At 46.6% G+C, this 22,499-nt stretch overlaps 1 protein-coding gene across 3 annotated transcripts in view; it reads left to right on the plus strand.

Annotated features, from left to right (window-relative positions):
* The window catches only part of LOC109899441 (transcriptional activator GLI3-like), a 141,199-nt gene that overhangs the window by 101,856 nt on the left and 16,844 nt on the right, over positions 1-22,499 (plus strand). For 2 of the 3 annotated variants that reach the window (XM_031836079.1, XM_031836078.1), the window contains exons 6-10: positions 9,304-9,459; positions 12,582-12,783; positions 14,449-14,668; positions 15,810-15,923; positions 21,615-21,755. In XM_031836079.1, coding sequence (XP_031691939.1) covers positions 9,304-9,459; positions 12,582-12,783; positions 14,449-14,668; positions 15,810-15,923; positions 21,615-21,755 — 833 coding nt within the window. The remainder of the gene's footprint in view (positions 1-9,303; positions 9,460-12,581; positions 12,784-14,448; positions 14,669-15,809; positions 15,924-21,614; positions 21,756-22,499) is intronic. The other variant, XM_031836080.1, reaches the window with a different exon arrangement.

Below are 22,499 nucleotides of genomic sequence, written 5' to 3' on the forward strand. Positions count from 1 at the left end.
CTACCACTCTCAATCGCTCCTCCTCTCAACATGCTGAGAGCCTCCTCTCATCCTGATCTACCACTCTCAATCGCTCCTCCTCTCAACATGCTGAGAGCCTCTTCTCATCCTGATCTACCACTCTCAATCACTCCTCCTCTCAACATGCTGAGAGCCTCTTCTCATCCTGATCTACCACTCTCAATCGCTCCTCCTCTCAACATGCTGAGAGCCTCTTCTCAATCCTGATCTACCACTCTCAATCGCTCCTCCTCTCAACATGCTGAGAGCCTCTTCTCATCCTGATCTACCACTCTCAATCGCTCCTCCTCTCAACATGCTGAGAGCCTCTTCTCATCCTGATCTACCACTCTCAATCGCTCCTCCTCTCAACATGCTGAGAGCCTCTTCTCATCCTGATCTACCACTCTCAATCGCTCCTCCTCTCAACATGCTGAGAGCCTCTTCTCATCCTGATCTACCACTCTCAATCGCTCCTCCTCTCAACATGCTGAGAGCCTCTTCTCATCCTGATCTACCACTCTCAATCGCTCCTCCTCTCAACATGCTGAGAGCCTCTTCTCATCCTGATCTACCACTCTCAATCGCTCCTCCTCTCAACATGCTGAGAGCCTCTTCTCATCCTGATCTACCACTCTCAATCGCTCCTCCTCTCAACATGCTGAGAGCCTCTTCTCATCCTGATCTACCACTCTCAATCGCTCCTCCTCTCAACATGCTGCGAGCCTCTTCTCATCCTGATCTACCACTCTCAATCGCTCCTCCTCTCAACATGCTGAGAGCCTCTTCTCATCCTGATCTACCACTCTCAATCGCTCCTCCTCTCAACATGCTGAGAGCCTCTTCTCATCCTGATCTACCACTCTCAATCGCTCCTCCTCTCAACATGCTGAGAGCCTCCTCTCATCCTGATCTACCACTCTCAATCGCTCCTCCTCTCAACATGCTGAGAGCCTCTTCTCATCCTGATCTAACACTCTCAATCACTCCTCCTCTCAACATGCTGAGAGCCTCTTCTCATCCTGATCTACCACTCTCAATCGCTCCTCCTCTCAACATGCTGAGAGCCTCTTCTCATCCTGATCTACCACTCTCAATCGCTCCTCCTCTCAACATGCTGAGAGCCTCTTCTCATCCTGATCTACCACTCTCAATCGCTCCTCCTCTCAACATGCTGAGAGCCTCTTCTCATCCTGATCTACCACTCTCAATCGCTCCTCCTCTCAACATGCTGCGAGCCTCTTCTCATCCTGATCTACCACTCTCAATCGCTCCTCCTCTCAACATGCTGAGAGCCTCTTCTCATCCTGATCTACCACTCTCAATCGCTCCTCCTCTCAACATGCTGAGAGCCTCTTCTCATCCTGATCTACCACTCTCAATCGCTCCTCCTCTCAACATGCTGAGAGCCTCCTCTCATCCTGATCTACCACTCTCAATCGCTCCTCCTCTCAACATGCTGAGAGCCTCTTCTCATCCTGATCTACCACTCTCAATCGCTCCTCCTCTCAACATGCTGAGAGCCTCTTCTCATCCTGATCTACCACTCTCAATCGCTCCTCCTCTCAACATGCTGAGAGCCTCTTCTCATCCTGATCTACCACTCTCAATCGCTCCTCCTCTCAACATGCTGAGAGCCTCTTCTCATCCTGATCTACCACTCTCAATCGCTCCTCCTCTCAACATGCTGCGAGCCTCTTCTCATCCTGATCTACCACTCTCAATCGCTCCTCCTCTCAACATGCTGAGAGCCTCTTCTCATCCTGATCTACCACTCTCAATCGCTCCTCCTCTCAACATGCTGAGAGCCTCTTCTCATCCTGATCTACCACTCTCAATCGCTCCTCCTCTCAACATGCTGAGAGCCTCCTCTCATCCTGATCTACCACTCTCAATCGCTCCTCCTCTCAACATGCTGAGAGCCTCTTCTCATCCTGATCTACCACTCTCAATCACTCCTCCTCTCAACATGCTGAGAGCCTCTTCTCATCCTGATCTACCACTCTCAATCGCTCCTCCTCTCAACATGCTGAGAGCCTCTTCTCAATCCTGATCTACCACTCTCAATCGCTCCTCCTCTCAACATGCTGAGAGCCTCTTCTCATCCTGATCTACCACTCTCAATCGCTCCTCCTCTCAACATGCTGAGAGCCTCTTCTCATCCTGATCTACCACTCTCAATCGCTCCTCCTCTCAACATGCTGAGAGCCTCTTCTCATCCTGATCTACCACTCTCAATCGCTCCTCCTCTCAACATGCTGAGAGCCTCTTCTCATCCTGATCTACCACTCTCAATCGCTCCTCCTCTCAACATGCTGAGAGCCTCTTCTCATCCTGATCTACCACTCTCAATCGCTCCTCCTCTCAACATGCTGAGAGCCTCTTCTCATCCTGATCTACCACTCTCAATCGCTCCTCCTCTCAACATGCTGAGAGCCTCTTCTCATCCTGATCTACCACTCTCAATCGCTCCTCCTCTCAACATGCTGAGAGCCTCTTCTCATCCTGATCTACCACTCTCAATCGCTCCTCCTCTCAACATGCTGCGAGCCTCTTCTCATCCTGATCTACCACTCTCAATCGCTCCTCCTCTCAACATGCTGAGAGCCTCTTCTCATCCTGATCTACCACTCTCAATCGCTCCTCCTCTCAACATGCTGAGAGCCTCTTCTCATCCTGATCTACCACTCTCAATCGCTCCTCCTCTCAACATGCTGAGAGCCTCTTCTCATCCTGATCTAACACTCTCAATCACTCCTCCTCTCAACATGCTGAGAGCCTCTTCTCATCCTGATCTACCACTCTCAATCGCTCCTCCTCTCAACATGCTGAGAGCCTCTTCTCATCCTGATCTACCACTCTCAATCGCTCCTCCTCTCAACATGCTGAGAGCCTCTTCTCATCCTGATCTACCACTCTCAATCGCTCCTCCTCTCAACATGCTGAGAGCCTCTTCTCATCCTGATCTACCACTCTCAATCGCTCCTCCTCTCAACATGCTGCGAGCCTCTTCTCATCCTGATCTACCACTCTCAATCGCTCCTCCTCTCAACATGCTGAGAGCCTCTTCTCATCCTGATCTACCACTCTCAATCGCTCCTCCTCTCAACATGCTGAGAGCCTCTTCTCATCCTGATCTACCACTCTCAATCGCTCCTCCTCTCAACATGCTGAGAGCCTCCTCTCATCCTGATCTACCACTCTCAATCGCTCCTCCTCTCAACATGCTGAGAGCCTCTTCTCATCCTGATCTAACACTCTCAATCACTCCTCCTCTCAACATGCTGAGAGCCTCTTCTCATCCTGATCTACCACTCTCAATCGCTCCTCCTCTCAACATGCTGAGAGCCTCTTCTCATCCTGATCTACCACTCTCAATCGCTCCTCCTCTCAACATGCTGAGAGCCTCTTCTCATCCTGATCTACCACTCTCAATCGCTCCTCCTCTCAACATGCTGCGAGCCTCTTCTCATCCTGATCTACCACTCTCAATCGCTCCTCCTCTCAACATGCTGAGAGCCTCTTCTCATCCTGATCTACCACTCTCAATCGCTCCTCCTCTCAACATGCTGAGAGCCTCTTCTCATCCTGATCTACCACTCTCAATCGCTCCTCCTCTCAACATGCTGCGAGCCTCTTCTCATCCTGATCTACCACTCTCAATCGCTCCTCCTCTCAACATGCTGAGAGCCTCTTCTCATCCTTATCTACCACTCTCAATCGCTCCTCCTCTCAACATGCTGAGAGCCTCTTCTCATCCTGATCTACCACTCTCAATCGCTCCTCCTCTCAACATGCTGAGAGCCTCTTCTCATCCTGATCTACCACTCTCAATCGCTCCTCCTCTCAACATGCTGAGAGCCTCTTCTCATCCTGATCTACCACTCTCAATCGCTCCTCCTCTCAACATGCTGCGAGCCTCTTCTCATCCTGATCTACCACTCTCAATCGCTCCTCCTCTCAACATGCTGAGAGCCTCTTCTCATCCTGATCTACCACTCTCAATCGCTCCTCCTCTCAACATGCTGAGAGCCTCTTCTCATCCTGATCTACCACTCTCAATCGCTCCTCCTCTCAACATGCTGCGAGCCTCTTCTCATCCTGATCTACCACTCTCAATCGCTCCTCCTCTCAACATGCTGAGAGCCTCTTCTCATCCTTATCTACCACTCTCAATCGCTCCTCCTCTCAACATGCTGAGAGCCTCTTCTCATCCTGATCTACCACTCTCAATCGCTCCTCCTCTCAACATGCTGAGAGCCTCTTCTCATCCTGATCTACCACTCTCAATCGCTCCTCCTCTCAACATGCTGAGAGCCTCTTCTCATCCTGATCTACCACTCTCAATCGCTCCTCCTCTCAACATGCTGCGAGCCTCTTCTCATCCTGATCTACCACTCTCAATCGCTCCTCCTCTCAACATGCTGAGAGCCTCTTCTCATCCTGATCTACCACTCTCAATCGCTCCTCCTCTCAACATGCTGAGAGCCTCTTCTCATCCTGATCTACCACTCTCAATCGCTCCTCCTCTCAACATGCTGTGAGCCTCTTCTCATCCTGATCTACCACTCTCAATCGCTCCTCCTCTCAACATGCTGAGAGCCTCTTCTCATCCTGATCTACCACTCTCAATCGCTCCTCCTCTCAACATGCTGAGAGCCTCTTCTCATCCTGATCTACCACTCTCAATCGCTCCTCCTCTCAACATGCTGAGAGCCTCCTCTCATCCTGATCTACCACTCTCAATCGCTCCTCCTCTCAACATGCTGAGAGCCTCTTCTCATCCTGATCTACCACTCTCAATCGCTCCTCCTCTCAACATGCTGAGAGCCTCTTCTCATCCTGATCTACCACTCTCAATCGCTCCTCCTCTCAACATGCTGAGAGCCTCTTCTCATCCTGATCTACCACTCTCAATCGCTCCTCCTCTCAACATGCTGAGAGCCTCTTCTCATCCTGATCTACCACTCTCAATCGCTCCTCCTCTCAACATGCTGAGAGCCTCTTCTCATCCTGATCTACCACTCTCAATCGCTCCTCCTCTCAACATGCTGAGAGCCTCTTCTCATCCTGATCTACCACTCTCAATCGCTCCTCCTCTCAACATGCTGAGAGCCTCTTCTCATCCTGATCTACCACTCTCAATCGCTCCTCCTCTCAACATGCTGCGAGCCTCTTCTCATCCTGATCTACCACTCTCAATCGCTCCTCCTCTCAACATGCTGAGAGCCTCTTCTCATCCTGATCTACCACTCTCAATCGCTCCTCCTCTCAACATGCTGAGAGCCTCTTCTCATCCTGATCTACCACTCTCAATCGCTCCTCCTCTCAACATGCTGCGAGCCTCTTCTCATCCTGATCTACCACTCTCAATCGCTCCTCCTCTCAACATGCTGAGAGCCTCTTCTCATCCTTATCTACCACTCTCAATCGCTCCTCCTCTCAACATGCTGAGAGCCTCTTCTCATCCTGATCTACCACTCTCAATCGCTCCTCCTCTCAACATGCTGAGAGCCTCTTCTCATCCTGATCTACCACTCTCAATCGCTCCTCCTCTCAACATGCTGAGAGCCTCTTCTCATCCTGATCTACCACTCTCAATCGCTCCTCCTCTCAACATGCTGCGAGCCTCTTCTCATCCTGATCTACCACTCTCAATCGCTCCTCCTCTCAACATGCTGAGAGCCTCTTCTCATCCTGATCTACCACTCTCAATCGCTCCTCCTCTCAACATGCTGAGAGCCTCTTCTCATCCTGATCTACCACTCTCAATCGCTCCTCCTCTCAACATGCTGTGAGCCTCTTCTCATCCTGATCTACCACTCTCAATCGCTCCTCCTCTCAACATGCTGAGAGCCTCTTCTCATCCTGATCTACCACTCTCAATCGCTCCTCCTCTCAACATGCTGAGAGCCTCTTCTCATCCTGATCTACCACTCTCAATCGCTCCTCCTCTCAACATGCTGAGAGCCTCCTCTCATCCTGATCTACCACTCTCAATCGCTCCTCCTCTCAACATGCTGAGAGCCTCTTCTCATCCTGATCTACCACTCTCAATCGCTCCTCCTCTCAACATGCTGAGAGCCTCTTCTCATCCTGATCTACCACTCTCAATCGCTCCTCCTCTCAACATGCTGAGAGCCTCTTCTCATCCTGATCTACCACTCTCAATCGCTCCTCCTCTCAACATGCTGAGAGCCTCTTCTCATCCTGATCTACCACTCTCAATCGCTCCTCCTCTCAACATGCTGAGAGCCTCTTCTCATCCTGATCTACCACTCTCAATCGCTCCTCCTCTCAACATGCTGAGAGCCTCTTCTCATCCTGATCTACCACTCTCAATCGCTCCTCCTCTCAACATGCTGCGAGCCTCTTCTCATCCTGAGCTACCACTCTCAATCGCTCCTCCTCTCAACATGCTGAGAGCCTCTTCTCATCCTGATCTACCACTCTCAATCGCTCCTCCTCTCAACATGCTGAGAGCCTCTTCTCATCCTGATCTACCACTCTCAATCGCTCCTCCTCTCAACATGCTGAGAGCCTCTTCTCATCCTGATCTACCACTCTCAATCGCTCCTCCTCTCAACATGCTGCGAGCCTCTTCTCATCCTGATCTACCACTCTCAATCGCTCCTCCTCTCAACATGCTGCGAGCCTCTTCTCATCCTGATCTACCACTCTCAATCGCTCCTCCTCTCAACATGCTGCGAGCCTCTTCTCATCCTGATCTACCACTCTCAATCGCTCCTCCTCTCAACATGCTGCGAGCCTCTTCTCATCCTGATCTACCACTCTCAATCGCTCCTCCTCTCAACATGCTGCGAGCCTCTTCTCATCCTGATCTACCACTCTCAATCGCTCCTCCTCTCAACATGCTGAGAGCCTCTTCTCATCCTGATCTACCACTCTCAATCGCTCCTCCTCTCAACATGCTGAGAGCCTCTTCTCATCCTGATCTACCACTCTCAATCACTCCTCCTCTCAACATGCGTGGCACTCTGGGCTTTAACGCGAGGCGGCACTTTGGAAGGGGGCTTTTATTCCTAGTTTCTCTATTGCAAAGGGAACTCTCTGCTAGCGTTGCGTCACATCGAAATGCTCTTTGTGCTACATCAACTGTAAAAAAAAATATAAAAAAAAAGGGAAATGAGGCAACTATTTTAATCAATCAAACAGTTAATGAACCTATCAGCCTTTTATGTTGTTAGTGTATTGTCGCGCATGTAGGTTTTCTCCTATTTCAGTCTGCACAGATTTCATTTTTTTACTGGAAGTACATTTGAATAATTATGAATTAATTAGCTGAATTGGTGGAAGATTTGAAGTGGGTGGGATTTAGTACCACCTATCTCTTGCTCTTTTTTTCCCCATCTACCTCCCACCATCACTCTCTCTAACACTCTCACTCCTCTTCTTCTCACACTGGTGGTGATAGAGACTGTACTTACCCCTCTCATCCCATTGTTGCTCTGAAGGAGGGCCCTGTGACACCACCTACCACCAACTCCCGAGGCACACTGAGCTGCTTCTCCTCCACGTCAAATGCCACACAAGTCCCCCATCCTCCCCACCGCCACTTCCCCCCAGGATGGCACTACCCATGCCAGGAAATTCTGCAAAGCCCTTTCTGCGTACGAATAGAGAATGAGGCACATTACAGTTGAATGCAGAAGCAAAGCTAAAGCGGAACAACGAAGACAATTAAGAAACTCCCCCCTCCACTTAAGACATAATACCCAAACCGAATTAATTTGAGAATTTCTTCTTCCATCCAGTGAACCAATCAGAGATGCATATTGCCAGGCATACAGGCCGGCCTTGAGAGGAGATCTTTTCATCCCGCGTTTAATTTCTTTATTTATTTCTTCTCTTCTTTCTTTAAAATGGGAAGAAAAATAGAGGAATTAGCCGTAACACTTTGTGGGCTAAACTGATTTCATATTTGCATCCAAAACCACAGTGTCAGTCTTTTGTTCTCTCTCTTCTCTCCCCCTCTTTCTAGCCTTTTCTTGGTTGGGATATTTGCATATGGAAGAACGATTCCAGATGTTTATTTTTAGGATACGGTTCAAGGACTTATAGCTCTCTATAACTAAGGGAAGAGGTTGGAAAGAGAGGCAGATTCAGAGGGGGAGAAAGAGCGAGAGAGAGAGAGAGAGTGGGGGAGTGGAGGAGAGAGAGAGAGTGGGGGAGTGGAGGAGAGAGAGAGATTGGGGGAGTGGAGGAGAGAGAGAGAGTGGGGGAGTGGAGGAGAGAGAGAGTGATGGAGATGGAGAGGGGGCAGATTCGGAACGTGTTGCTGTTTCTTTATGCGTGCAGATCTGGGCAGATTCGGAACGTGTTGCTGTTTCTTTATGCGTGCAGATCTGGGCAGATTCGGAACGTGTTGCTGTTTCTTTATGCGTGCAGATCTGGGCAGATTCGGAACGTGTTGCTGTTTCTTTATGCGTGCAGATCTGGGCAGATTCGGAACATGTTGCTGTTTCTTTATGCGTGCAGATCTGGGCAGATTCGGAACATGTTGCTGTTTCTTTATGCGTGCAGATCTGGGCAGATTCGGAACGTGTTGCTGTTTCTTTATGCGTGCAGATCTGGGCAGATTCGGAACGTGTTGCTGTTTCTTTATGCGTGCAGATCTGGGCAGATTCGGAACGTGTTGCTGTTTCTTTATGCGTGCAGATCTGGGCCTTTTGTTTCTCATGGAGTTTTAAGGAACAGAGTGAAAGAGCAGGTTGAGTATCTGCATCCTGCAGCCCTGCTACACTCCATAACACACACGCACGCACACACACACACACACACACACGCACGCACACACACACACCCCTAGACTTACCCATTGGCAAAACAACATCGGATGAGATATGATATGCATACCTGCATGAATGAACAATTCTGTTTAAAACCAAGACGTACAGTACTGTAAACTCTGAGTAAGCAGCTTGAAATCCCATCTGGGACCTAGTACACTACCTCAAAGCATGTCTGCGTCCCAAATGACACCCCATTCCCTATATAGTGTACTTTGGAATGCAGATCATGCTCCTCATACATCAGTTCTGTTCCACTCTATAGATGATGGTGTTGCTAATGTGCTCATTACGTTACATTACATTACAGATGTGCTGAGTGTTCATCTACTGTAAGTTATCATGTGTTTGCAGGTGTTTTGTGGTAGGTGTTGTAGGCCTCTCTTATGGTGTCATTATCTCACCTAACACGCATGTCCCCCCCCCCCCTCTCTCTCCCTCTTTATCTTCCTGTCCTATCTGCCTTCCCTTCACCTCCTCCCCCCTTCCTTAGTCCCTCACACAGGCCTGACCACTGCAGAGTACTACCACCAGATGGCTCTCCTGGCGGGCCACCGTAGCCCCTACACGGACCTCCTCCCCTCCGTGGCCTCCACGGCCGGAGCCACCAGCAGTGCCCTGCACATGGAATATCTGCAGGCCGTGGAGAGTAAGTCTGCCCTGAGCTCAACATACTAACCTCTGTGTGTCTGTCTGTGTGTGTCTGAATATTGCAGATTGTGCAGGGAGAATAATACACCTATCTACATCAATCTGTTTTAAATGGAGAAAAACAACAATCCTACCAAACGAGGAAGGAGTAGTAAGCGATTTTAAACTGACATGATTTAAATGAGCCATTGTCTTAATGTGCTGGGCTCAGGCCTGCCTGTGCAGAGGACTTATGCTAATGAGTTATTTTAAAGTGTAAATAGGAAATTAAAGGCACACTGAATCTTAGGGAAGGTCAGACAGCCTCACCCCTCTCCCTTTGATGAGAAGGTATTTAGTCAGCCAGCCGTCGCTTTCATGGAAATCCGGGGTGAATTCACCCCCCTATTCCTCCGAACAAACTAATTAAAACTAGCCAAACTTGCACGGCTATCAGAAAATTAATTGCTATTAACTGAGAATTGGAATGTCTCACCATTCATCATCACAGGGAGAAATCCTTTCTTCTGTGTCAACGTTTAAGATTAATAAGAGTGAAACAAAACAATTAGGACCACAGTTTCAAATGGGAGATGATGCCGTGGCTATGCTAGCTCTTCACTACTTCACAATCGCCTGTGATCATTGCCAGTAATAACTCGTTGTGTTTCAACAATGTGTGTTCCACACACACGCCAGGAAAATTAACACTTTAAAGCTCTTCCTTTGTGATATATAGATTTTAGAGGAGAAAAAAAAGGCATATAGAGTGTGGCGTTATCATATCAAGAGGTTTTTGGCTAATAATGGGGCCTAGTTGCGTCGAAGCTATCATAGTTTCAGTCAGTCTACTTCACATCAATGTAATTAGCTTAGGAGAGAGCCTGCTTAATGAAACAATGGTGCTGTCCTGGCTGTTTGGGGCTTCAATGGACCATTGTTACATGTTTTTACGCTCTAATTAGCTAGTGCTATGCTGACATCTGTATTTAAGCTGTATAATTAAAAAATTGGCAATTTTTCTATTGCAATAGTTTGTTGTGTTTTTTACCTGAGGTAATTGTAAGCTTACTGATAAAAAGGTCCCATCCTGTCCTTCCAACCGCCCCATGAACCCTAAGAACGACAGTGCTTTATTTAATTCAATTCAGTTTGAGGTAGTGGTTGGACAGGATAGCTGTGTTAGTTTTCATATTGCTGCTAATTTATGCCCATGATTTATCATGTAGGTTATGTCCAGCGTATTGTTTAGAGGAGGAGGAGAGGAGATGGGGAAAGGAGAGGTGTTGTGAGAGGGCCAGAGGCCTCTTAGGTGGCCCTATTTTGGGGGTTTTGGGCTCCAAGCTCATGGTTTATTTTTACTGCCGTCAGTCAGTCTAGCCTGTCTGGCCCCTCCCTATCCCGTCCGTGTGAATTAATGACGCTGTGCCTAACCAGCCGACCCATCCATAAATCACGGGGAAATTAGAGGGACACTCCGGCTACCCCGCTACGGGCCACGACGCTCCCCTCTCCCTCTCTTCTACCTCTCCCTCTCCTCTCCTCCTGGTTGGGCCATTTATCATGTGGCTGCAACATTAATAAACACAACTCCCAGGAGGCCCATGCTGTGATGGGACAGCCCCCCTCCTCTACCCCCTCCGCGGTTCATTCCCCCCCCCCCCCCATCCTAACTCACCACAGGTGGAGGCAGTCCCTCACCCGTGGACGAGGAGCGTAGTTTTTAGGAGGTTTGTTACAGAGAGATGCATGGGGGATATGGTTTGTGAGAGCGTGCTACAAGTCGACCAGGGGGTAGGAGTTTGACTGAGGAGTGTGGCAATCGGAGGTTCACGAGAGTCAGTGTTTGCGTGAATACAGCTGGATTTCCGAGGACCAAATTCCTCAAGTGACGAACACATTTTCTGAGATGTATTGTTGTCAGAGATTGTGTGTATGTATGTGCGGGGGGGTGGGGGGGGGGAGATTGTGTGTTTGTATATGTGAGTGTGTGCCTCCAATCTCCATCTCTGAGACGTCAAAGAGACAGAGGCAGGTTTTTATAGAGGCCAGAGCAGAGACAATGTAGAGAGGTTCCTCTCTCCTCTCTTCCTGGGGCTCCATGCTCTAAATGCAGGCCTACGTATGCCAGAAACTTCACCACACACACACACACAGTCAGACACAGACGCGCAGACACACACACACGCATATGTACAACTGATTTCCATGTGAATGGATGCCTCTGTAATCGCTGGATGTGTCAGGCGAGAGCGAGCGTTTGAATTTGAGGGAGGGAAGGATGGAAGGAGCGAGAGAAGGGAGGAAGGGAGTGAGTACAGGGTAAGCTGGTTTTGTTTGCCCACGACAAAATAGAAAAGGAAAAACAGCTGAAATGTTTTTCCCTACCGAGTCTGAGTCACAAAGTCATTGTGTCAGTTCACGCACAAAGCACAACATCCCCGCAGTGTCTTCTCCCTCTGGTTTCTCCTCCCTCCGCTTCTTTACTTCTCCCTCTGGTTTTCCCTGTCTTGTTTGTGTCATCTCCGAGTGAAAATACAACAAAAGTAATTTCTTAATCTGTACATGCGGCTCATTGTGTGTGGAGAGAGAGAGAGAGAGAGAGAGAGAGAGAGAGAGAGAGAGAGAGAAAGCAATGGAGAAAGGCAGTGTTGTTGGCTGCTTGGTACCTTTTCAAAGCCACTCATAGTAATTCCATTCAACATTGACTGCATTTGAGTACTTGATTGACATAACCCAGTCAGTAAAGAGCTTTGACATAAAAGGCATCCCTGTGTTGTCTCATATGAAGTTCATCCATTGTCAGTTGCACACTTTCGTTCAAAATAGCCTTTTGTGAGATAACCTTTTGTTTGTTGATTGGATTGAATTAGGTATGTCTCAGTCAGTGAAGCGCAGTCTATGGCCCCTCTATGTTTGTCTGTGGTTAAAGCCAAAGTAGGCTACAATGCTATAAAAGCACTCAAAAAGACAAGACAAACCAATAAGACAAGCCAACAAATAAACATACAAAACCCGTATATGATAAAACACAACAGATGAATTAATCTCTCTCTATCACCTAGTAAGTTTCTAGCGGTTCTGTGGACTACAGCTTCTTTGGGTCTAATGTCTCTACTCTACTGCTGTCCTCTCCTGCAGGCTCTAGGTTCCCCAGCCCCAGGCTGACAGCGAGGCCCAGTCGGAAGCGGGCCCTGCCCATCTCTCCCCTGTCGGAGCACAGTTTCGACCTGCAGACCATGATCCGCAGCTCGCCAAACTCCCTGGTCACCATCCTCAACAACTCCCGCTCCAGCTCCTCCACCAATGGCTCTTACGGACACCTCTCTGCCGGGGCCATCAGGTACGGGATAAGGGCTGCAAAATTTCAGTAACTTTCCCCCAAATTCCCAGTTTTTCCAGAAATTCTGGTTGGAGGATTCCCGGATTTCCTGCTTATTTTAGCGATTTCTGAAAAACCTGGGGATTTTGGGAAAGTTGGGTACAGGATGAAAAAAAAGGGCCAACATCGTACACAAACATATCTTTCGGTCACTCTGGAGGACTGTGGGTGCGGGGATGGAGGGCCTGGGGCAGAGCCTATGTTTGTGTGGGATGTTGTTATAGTGTAGGCGGGGGGGATGTATTAGGATGTGGTGGACCAGTGAGGTTTCCCAAGGAAAGGCAAACAACATGGGAGGAGGGCTGGCTTACAGTCAATAAAGTTGGCTATACAGCACGGACAGATTTGTCACCAGGCTACTTTGTGTGCGTGTGTCTCCTCTGCCGCCCCATCTCCTGGTGGGCCTTGTTCACCTATTTACCCAGTCTCCCTGGAGGCATGTGTCAGTCATCCACACACCCTCCCAAACACCACCCCCCTGATACACACTATCACCGAAATGACAGAGAGAGAAAAAGAGAGAGGGAGATCCATACCCGGAGCCATTGATCAGCGATCTGAAAGGAGAACCTGATCAATCACAAGCCACTGTGGCCCATGTGACAGGGCCAATGATAGGGCCCCCAGACTGATGAGTGATATGACAAGCGGATGGGCCCCCAAATGCGTCTCGGCCCATTGATTTCCACTCGGTGCCTGTAATAAGCTCAGCAGACATATGGGTCCGGGCTGAGAGGCTGAGAACAGGCGTCAGGCAGGCAGAATGAATGGAGGCCCATCACGCGTGACTGCTATTGAACCATAGAGACTTGTGTTTACCTGGCGCTACCTCTGTTTATAGAGAGAGCTTTTACAGTACGGTGGGCGGTTTGGATTCTGTTTTAATCTATGGTGTATGTAAACACCCTAACTTTAATGTAGACCTATGGGGAAGGAAGGGTACCCATGATCTAGGTCTTTTAGAGTAGGGGAAAGCTAGCATGCAGACTGTGCAATGTGAAGGGACTGTAGTTATAGACTAGGCCTGATTATACTGTTGAGTTTGTACACAGTGGAGAGATGATGTAGTTTAACTAAGGTTGCGCATTTCTAAGGTTCCCTACATTTTTATCCTTCTGATTCCGGGAATCCGCAAATAGGGATTTCCAGAAAACCTTAGAATTTGGGGATTTAAAAAATATTTTTTTAACATAATTTGTTTACCTTGATTTTACCAGGTAGGTTAATTAAGAACAAATTCTTATTTAACGATGACGGCCTGGCAAGGGACCACAACAGTAATTCACGGTGCTAACAAGCTGAACATTCATTGCCAGGGATCTGTCTTGGGCCCTGTGGTTCCAGTGTTACAACAACTCCTGTCTGATTGTCCTCAGGGATGAGGAGCTAGCCAAAAAAATCTATTTATTCACTCTCTCCCTTTTGTTTCCCCCTCGTTTTTCCTCGGTGCCATTGCAATTGCCATTTCAAATGCATCCAAATGTATTTTCATAGAGGTAGAGTAAATATTGATCATGGGAAAGGTTGTTTAAAAAAAAAAAATCCAGCACCTGCACAAAGTCTTGTTGTATGTTGTTGTATGTTTCTCGTCAACTAAATACTAATCATGATATTGTTTCCCTCCAGTCCGGCTTTGAGTTTCGCTTACCCTCCCACCCCAGTGGCACTTCAGATGCACCAGCAGCTGCTTGGTCGGCAACCAGGGATTGTGGGTTCTGCATTCGGCCACAGTCCGCCCCTCATCCACCCCTCCCCGGCCTTCACCACCCAGCGTCCAGTCCCGGGCATCCCTCCCCCTGTCCTGACCCCCAGCGAACGCTCCGTCATCTCCAATGACTCCTCTCAGGTGAGAGACTTCTCCCTCCACTGCGGCAGAAGCCTCTGCGATTCATCATCACAGGTAATAGATAGATAGCGCTGACATGTGCTAGCCACGCGCTAGCAGCGTTCCGTGTAGCCTAAACAGGTACAAGGCACAGACAGGAAGAAGTAGAAGCAGGCCACTCCGCGCTCTGGCCTCATGGGAGTGGGGGTCCCCTGGATGTGTTGTTTTGGACTGGGAACGTTGTTCCGGAACGTTCTGTTTCACGTGAGAAACAACAAGGGCCTTGTTAGCATAGGATGCCATCACTGACACCATTAATCACACAGGAGGAATACAAGGATTAAAACTGGAATATTGACATGGATGGATGGATCCCACGGTGTTTCCCTTTACCTCTCTCCATTCCTAATGTACGTGGGGGCTTGCATTTCAAGCAAATATTCAATTATTCCTCTTTATTTATACCTTCCAATTTTTGTATATATTTTTTTCAAAATGGCATCTGGTACATTCTTCACCCTCTGAGGTTCCTAGTTGTGTTAGAGAACTATATAAATAATCTTCTGAAACCATTCCACCATTCTGTCCAACCCTGGGGAAACAACCAGAATCATACACTACCTTGCATTTCATATACTACCAATTTAATTTGTTCTATTTCTCAAAATGCAATTACACTGTATCTATTAGCAGGATCTCAGTGACTCTAGTGTCAAGATGTCTCACTGTTCAATGGAAATGACATTCCATATTCCCGGAGTAAACATTCTAACTAAGAAGTGTAATTACACAGACACGAGCCAAGGAATCTTTCCAGGCCAGTTCAGCTTTCCTTTTTTAAAATGTATTTCTGTCTCGCCTGCCTTGTAACAGGGAACTCCCCTTTGGCTCTCAGGGCCAGTCAGGCCAGAGTCAGGTCATCCAAAGGTGAAGCCGGATAGACGACCCCTGTATAAAAACTTTGGCTTATTAAATTGCCTCAAATTTAATAGTCAACAAGCTGCGTTATGCTCCCTTTTAGTAGGATAAACTAGATCCCTTGGAACAGTATCAAGCAGAATGTAATCACACAATTGCATGTAAATGTTAATTTATGCTCATCATTTATGGTCATTCGATCATAAAGGATGTTGAAGTGAAGTTATTGTGGTTGTTCCTACAGACCAAACCCACTAGCGAGTCAGCGGTGAGCAGCACTGGGGACCCCATGCACCACAAACGCTCCAAGATCAAACCGGACGAGGAGCTACTCAGCCCAGGGGCAGTATGTTGCCAGGTGAATCTAACTGCTCCACCATTTATCATGCAGTCCAATGAACAGGTACTCTTATGCAGTATTAGAAAAAGGGGTATGCTTATGGTATTATATACTACAAGACGAGATGAGGATAATGAACGGAACCGATGGTTTACTGCGTCGGCAGCCGTAGGATAGGATGTGGCGCTTGTACTGTTCAATTCTGTTCACACAACGCATAAACGGGCGTGCACACATACACACACTCAGTCATTCACTCAGACGGAGAGCTTTGGGGCCAATTATGTGACGTACTGTAAAACTATTTATTTATTTGCCTGTTTCATTCGGCTGCTTGTTCGAGCTACCGCCTCAGAAGCGATAAGCCACATTGATCTTGGCGACACCAGAAGGAAATTGTTTTCCTTTTAATCAGATGCTTAAGTGAATGGGGGAAAAAAATGAAAGAGAAATTAGACTGCATGTTTTCTAAAGGGCTCTCTGTGCGCTTGTGTCTGCAATGAGGCCTCTAAAGTGACTCTGTGCGCGTACAATAGAAGCAAGCCTGTAGACTCAGAGATCCACATTCGGTGAATGAAACTCTTTTCTCTGTTCACTCTCACACACTCTCTGTTTCTCTCCATCTCTCTCTGCCTTCCCCTGCCATTGCAGGTCGGTACTAGCAGTAGGCCGCGGTGATTTTTATGAACCATAACTTTGCCAGAGAAAAACCTTGTACACCCTAGGCTCCCGTGTTACAGTCTCCAGTACTCTCCAGGCTGCCCAGTCATGTAATGTTAACAGTGACAGTGAAATATGTCTTGACTAATGGAGCAACCTTGAGCAGGAAGTTAGGGTTAGATTCCTGAAATACTCGGCTCAGACCTGTCATAGCTCAACTCCCAACACAGAGCGGAGCTTTCAGTACTACATTTCCGCTCCCAGACTGACGTTTTACTCCCTGTGTGCTGAACAAGGCCAGATTCACACGATTACACCTGTGGAAACGCATAACAGAATCAGCCTGGTTGGTTAAGGGAGGGTAGAGTAGGGGGAGAGAATGTTTTGGTTGTGACTGTGGACTTGACTGTAAGGAGGTCTGTGAAAAGGATGTGTAACCACAGCCTTTTACGTAAACATATATCTTTTTTTCAGCCCAATAAGTTCCGAGCTGACATGGTCTTACTTACTGTACACAATATTTCAATTTTGGTTGTTCTCTGCGCTCTAACTCTTCTCTAGTGTCTCAATGGTTAACCTCTTGGACAACCAGGTACATTTTGTAACAACTCTCCGGTTGTTCTCACCTGACAAAATAGAGGTGGCAGGTTAAAAAATGAATACGTTGCCTGTCAGTGAAGTGTCTTTTGATTTAGATTTATTAGCATCCCCATTAGCTGACGCCGAAGGCGCCGAAGGGACAGCTCGTCTTACTGGGGTCCGACACATAAAGATTTGACCATTTCCATACATTTAAAAACGTGAACATGTAGTGTGTGTCCATCTATCAGTTACACATACCTGTCGGTACATACACACAACAAGTAGGTCATACACTTTATTTGTTTTTTGAAACCAGGTTTGCTGTTCACTTGTGCTACATAAGATGGAAGGGAGTTCCATGCACCCATGGCTGTGTATAATACTGTACCTTTCCTTGAATTTGTTCTGGACCTGGGGACTGAGAAAAGACCTGGTCTGGTGGGGTAAATGTGTGTGTCAGTGCTGTGTGTACTTTTACTATGCAAAACAATTTGGAATTTCCAACACATACAAAGAAGTGATTCAGTCAGTCTTTCCTCAACTCTCAGACAAGATAGATTGGCATGCATAGTATTAATATTAGCCCTCTGATTACAATGAAGAGCAAGATGTGCCGCTCTGTCCTGAGCCAGTTGCATCTTAACTAGGTCGTTCTTTACAGCACATGACCATTGACCATTTGACTGGACAATAATCAAGATAAGATAAAACTAGAGCCTGCAGGACTTGGTTTGTGGACTGTGGTGTCAAAAAAGCAGAGCATCTCTTTATTACGGATGGACTTCTGCCCATCTTCACAACCATTTAATCCACACCATTCATTACCAGATTCAGCTGAGGTCTAGAATTTAGGGAATGATTTGTACCAAATACATGCTCTTAGTTTTAGAGATGTTCAGGACCAGTTTATTACTGACTGTCTATTCCAAAGCTGACTGCAAATATTTTTCGTTCAGTGACTTCATCAGCTGTGGTTGCTGATGCATATATGGTTGACTCATCATCATACATGGACACACATGCTGTGTTTAATGCAGATGGCAAGTCATAGGTCAAAATAGAAAAGAGTAGAGGGCCTAGAGAGCTGCCCTGCAGTACACCACACTTTACATATTTGACATTAGAGTGTCTTCTATTAAAGAAAACCCTCCGAGTTCTATTAGATAGATAGCTCTGAATCCTCAATATGGCAGAAGTTGAAAAGACATGGCATATACTTTTTCTCAATAACAGGTTATGGTCAATAATATCAAAGGATGCACTAAAATCTAACAGTGCAGCTCCAACAATCTTCTTATTATCAATTTATTTTAACCAATCATCAGTCATTTGTGTCAGTGCAGTACATGTTGAATTCCCTTCTCTAAAAATAAGTCTGAAAGTCAGTTGTTAATTTGTTTACAGAGAAATAACATTGTATTTGGTCAAACACCATTTTCCCAACAATTTTCTAAGCGCTAGAAAATTAGAACCAGTAGAGGACACTTTACCACTCTTGGGTATTGGAATGACTTTTGCTTTCCTCCAGGTCTGAGGACAAAGACTTTCCTCTAGGCTTAAATATATAGCAGATAGGAGTGGCTATAGAGTCAGCTAACATCCTTAGTAGCTTTCCATCCAAGTTGTCAATGCCAGGTTTGTCATTATTGATTGATATCAATCATTTCCCCACCTCTCCCAAACGTACTTTACAAAATTCAAACTTACAATGCTATTCTTTCATTATTTGTTTTTTATGCATGAGGTATGATGTCTCACTGTTCGTTGTTGTCATTTCCTGTCTAAGCTTACCCACTTTGCCATTGAAGTAATCATTAAAATAATTGACATCAAATGGTTTTGTGATGAATGATTCGATGAAAGATGGATTTGAATGAGCCTTTCTGCCCATAATTTCATTTATAGTACTCCAAAGTTTTTCTCTATCATTCTTTATATCATTGATCTTGACTTCATAATACAGTTTCTCCTTCTTTTTGTTGAGTTTAGTCACATAATTTCTCAATTTGCAGTACGTCAGCCAGTCAGATGTCCAGCCAGATTTATTAGCCACTCCTTTTGCCCCATCTCTTTCAACCATACAGTTTTTAATTTCCTCATCAATCCATGGAGCCTTAACAGTTCTAACAGGCCGTTTCTTAACAGCTGCATGTTTATCAATAATTGGAAGAAGCAATGTAATAAATTCCTCAAGTACAGCGTCTGAATGCTCTTTGTTAATCACAACCGATCAACAAATATTTGTGACATCATCCAAATAAGAGTGACAGCAAAATATTTAGCATAATCTCTTATACACTATTTTAGGCCCCGTTTTTGGAACTTTGGCTTTCCTGGACAAAGCCACTATATAGTGATCACTGCATCCAATGGGTACGGATACAGGTTTAGATCAAAGTTCTACAGTATTAGTAAAAATGTGATCAATTACATGTGGATGATTTTGTTCCTGTGTTTATAGACACACTGGTAGGTTGATTAATAATCTGAACCAGATTACAGGCAATGGTTACAGTGAGAAGCTTCCTCTTAAGTGGATAGCTTGATGAAACCAGTCAATATTCAGGTCCTCAAGAAATTAGATCTCTCTGTTTACATCACATACACTATCAAGCAATTTACACATATTATTCAGACACTGACTGTTAGCATTCGGTGTCCTATAGCAACACCACAAAATAAAAAGCTTTAGATGTGCAAGGTGAACCTGCAATCACAACACTTCAATAACACTTGACATAAGATCTTCTTTAAGCATTACAGGGATATGGCTCTGAATATATACAGCAGCACCTCCACCATAAGCATTATTTTATAGATGTTATATCCTTGTATTGCTACTGCTGTATCTTCAAAGAAATGATCTGAGTATGAGAAATGGCTAATATATGAATGTTATCTGATGTTACCAAGTTATTGATTTCACGAACCTTATTTCGCTACATATAATATGGGCTATTTTCAGCCCTTTACTGGGCATCTTATCAGAATAGACATAATATGGGCTATTTTCAGCCCTTTACTGGGCATCTTATCAGAGATAGACATAATATGGGCTATTTTCAGCCCTTTACTGGGCATCTTATCAGAGATAGACATAATATGGGCTATTTTCAGCCCTTTACTGGGCATCTTATCAGAGATAGACATAATATGGAAAAGCGCAAACCAAGCAAGAGAAAAGTACATACATTCAGTAGTCCATTAATCAGTGTGTGTGTGTGTGTGTGTGTGTGTGTGTGTGTGTGTGTGTGTGTGTGTGTGTGTGTGTGTGTGTGTGTGTGTGTGTGTGTGTGTGTGTGTGTGTGTGTGTGTGTGTGTGTGTGTGTGTGTGTGTGTGTGTGCGCGCTGTGGGGCTGAAGCTACAAACCCATAGGCTTGGCACTCTCATCCCTTCCAGGGTTTTGGGAGGGAGGGTGGACAATGAGCCTGTCTCTGGCAGCTTTCATGGCTGGGATAAGTTATTTCCTCTTCTGGCGCACAGCTTCAGGATTGTCCTTGTTGAGGAAGATGTACATTCCTCTCAAATTCTTGGCTCTTTCCAGAACAGTTACCTTGTCCTTGAACCTCAGGAACTTGACCACTATCAGAATGGGCCTGTTATCTGGGCCGGTGGTTATCTGGGCCGTTTTTCCAGTCCTGTGGGCGCGTTCCACCTCAATCATCCTGTGGTCTCATGTGGAGATTGTGCATTTCCATCCACAACAATGTTGTTCCGCCTTGATTGTCCCTTGAGATAATGTAATTTCTCCGTCATTGTGAACATGGATTCCCATACAGAACTGATGTCCTCCCTTAATGACTTACAGATTACTTTCACCTTGCCGTTCTCCTGTTTAAACTCATCAAGCTGAGCCTGGGAGGACTTTGTTCAGGTCCTGGACTTCTCTGGTCAGGTCATCCATTATTTTATTAGTTGACTTCACCAGAATTTAGACACAACACACAACAGCTATTTTCTTCTTGTTGTAACAACTGTTTGTAGAACTCTTTTTGTTAGTTTAAAAGATCCTTCGCCTGTGATAGAGAGACGCCACTGTCCTCAACGTTACTCCCGTCCGACTTTGGTCTTTGTCATAGTAGCAACGTAGGTTACGCCGTTACTCCTAGTAGTTCCAGACAGGGCAGGTCAGGGAAGATTGAAGGGAAGGGAAGATTGAAAACAACAACAACAAACATCGGGGATCTCGACAGCCACAAGGCCCAGCCACAAGGCCGGGACAATAGCTCAGATGTGCGAGTGCCTTTGGAATTTTAAAACTTTCCAAAACAACATACTTTCCAAAACAACAAACCGAGCTCTCCCTCGTTCCACGTTCAACAAGAAGTGACGCGAGTGGGGAAATCTGTCCTCGCTGTAACACGGTCAGTGTTTGGTTATTGTGACACGGTCAGTGTTGGGTCACTACTGTAAAACAGTCCGTTTTGGGTCCTCTTTTGTAACTCTGTTGTGTTTCTGTACTGTAGGACCATCCTGATGGGATGACTCTTGTGAAGGAGGAAGGGGACAAGGACGACAGCAAGCAGGAGCCAGAGGTGGTGTACGAGACCAACTGCCACTGGGAGAGCTGCCACCGGGAGTTTGACACCCAGGAGCAGCTAGTGCATGTGAGTACCTGGTCATTCAGTATTGAAGCCTTCAATTCCAGGAGGTAGAATCAATAGGAGACTATGGCGTCTGGTTTTGCGATACAAACTCTGTCAATTTCAAGTAGAAAACGTTATGACACATTCAGAATGCAGATACTGTGCAAATAATAGAGCAGTAAGTAGGACACCCGGTTTAGAAGTGCATTTTAGGAGCCCCCTCCTCCAAGTCAACTGGTCCTATAGTTCTCCTGGACTTCCCAGTCATAACACCCTCTCCACACTCTGGTCCAGCAGCCTCCCCCTGTATGTCACCATGTTCAGTGTTCAGTGCAGAGTGTTCTGCAGCCTACAGGCGTTGAGTAATGCCCTTGCCGGATTCCAGATTGGTTTCGGGGACGATGGTTAATGGGCTCAAAGGCTGCCGAGCACGTCTCTGTTGTGCTACGACACTAACTGATTTGGCCGGCACTGACTAGACTAAATCCTGCACAACCAGGCCGTGAGCCTCCACTGTTCTGTACTGTCTACACGTCTGTACCGTATTGACTGTAATATACTCCCCCCATCTGTCATACAGCTCCTCACACTGCCCAGGACTCTCATCCTGTAGAGCCTGAGGGCCTATTCTTAACCCAACTATTAATGATATTGCTGATGCCGTTGGTGTTGGTCTGGTCTCCCCTGTGACCCGGCTGTGTGCTACTTACCACTAGGCCCACTGAGAGGGGAGATTTGACTTCACTCTCAGTGTTTGATACATGA

The sequence above is a fragment of the Oncorhynchus kisutch genome, linkage group LG11 (assembly GCF_002021735.2).
Source record: "Oncorhynchus kisutch isolate 150728-3 linkage group LG11, Okis_V2, whole genome shotgun sequence".
NCBI lineage: Eukaryota > Metazoa > Chordata > Actinopteri > Salmoniformes > Salmonidae > Oncorhynchus > Oncorhynchus kisutch.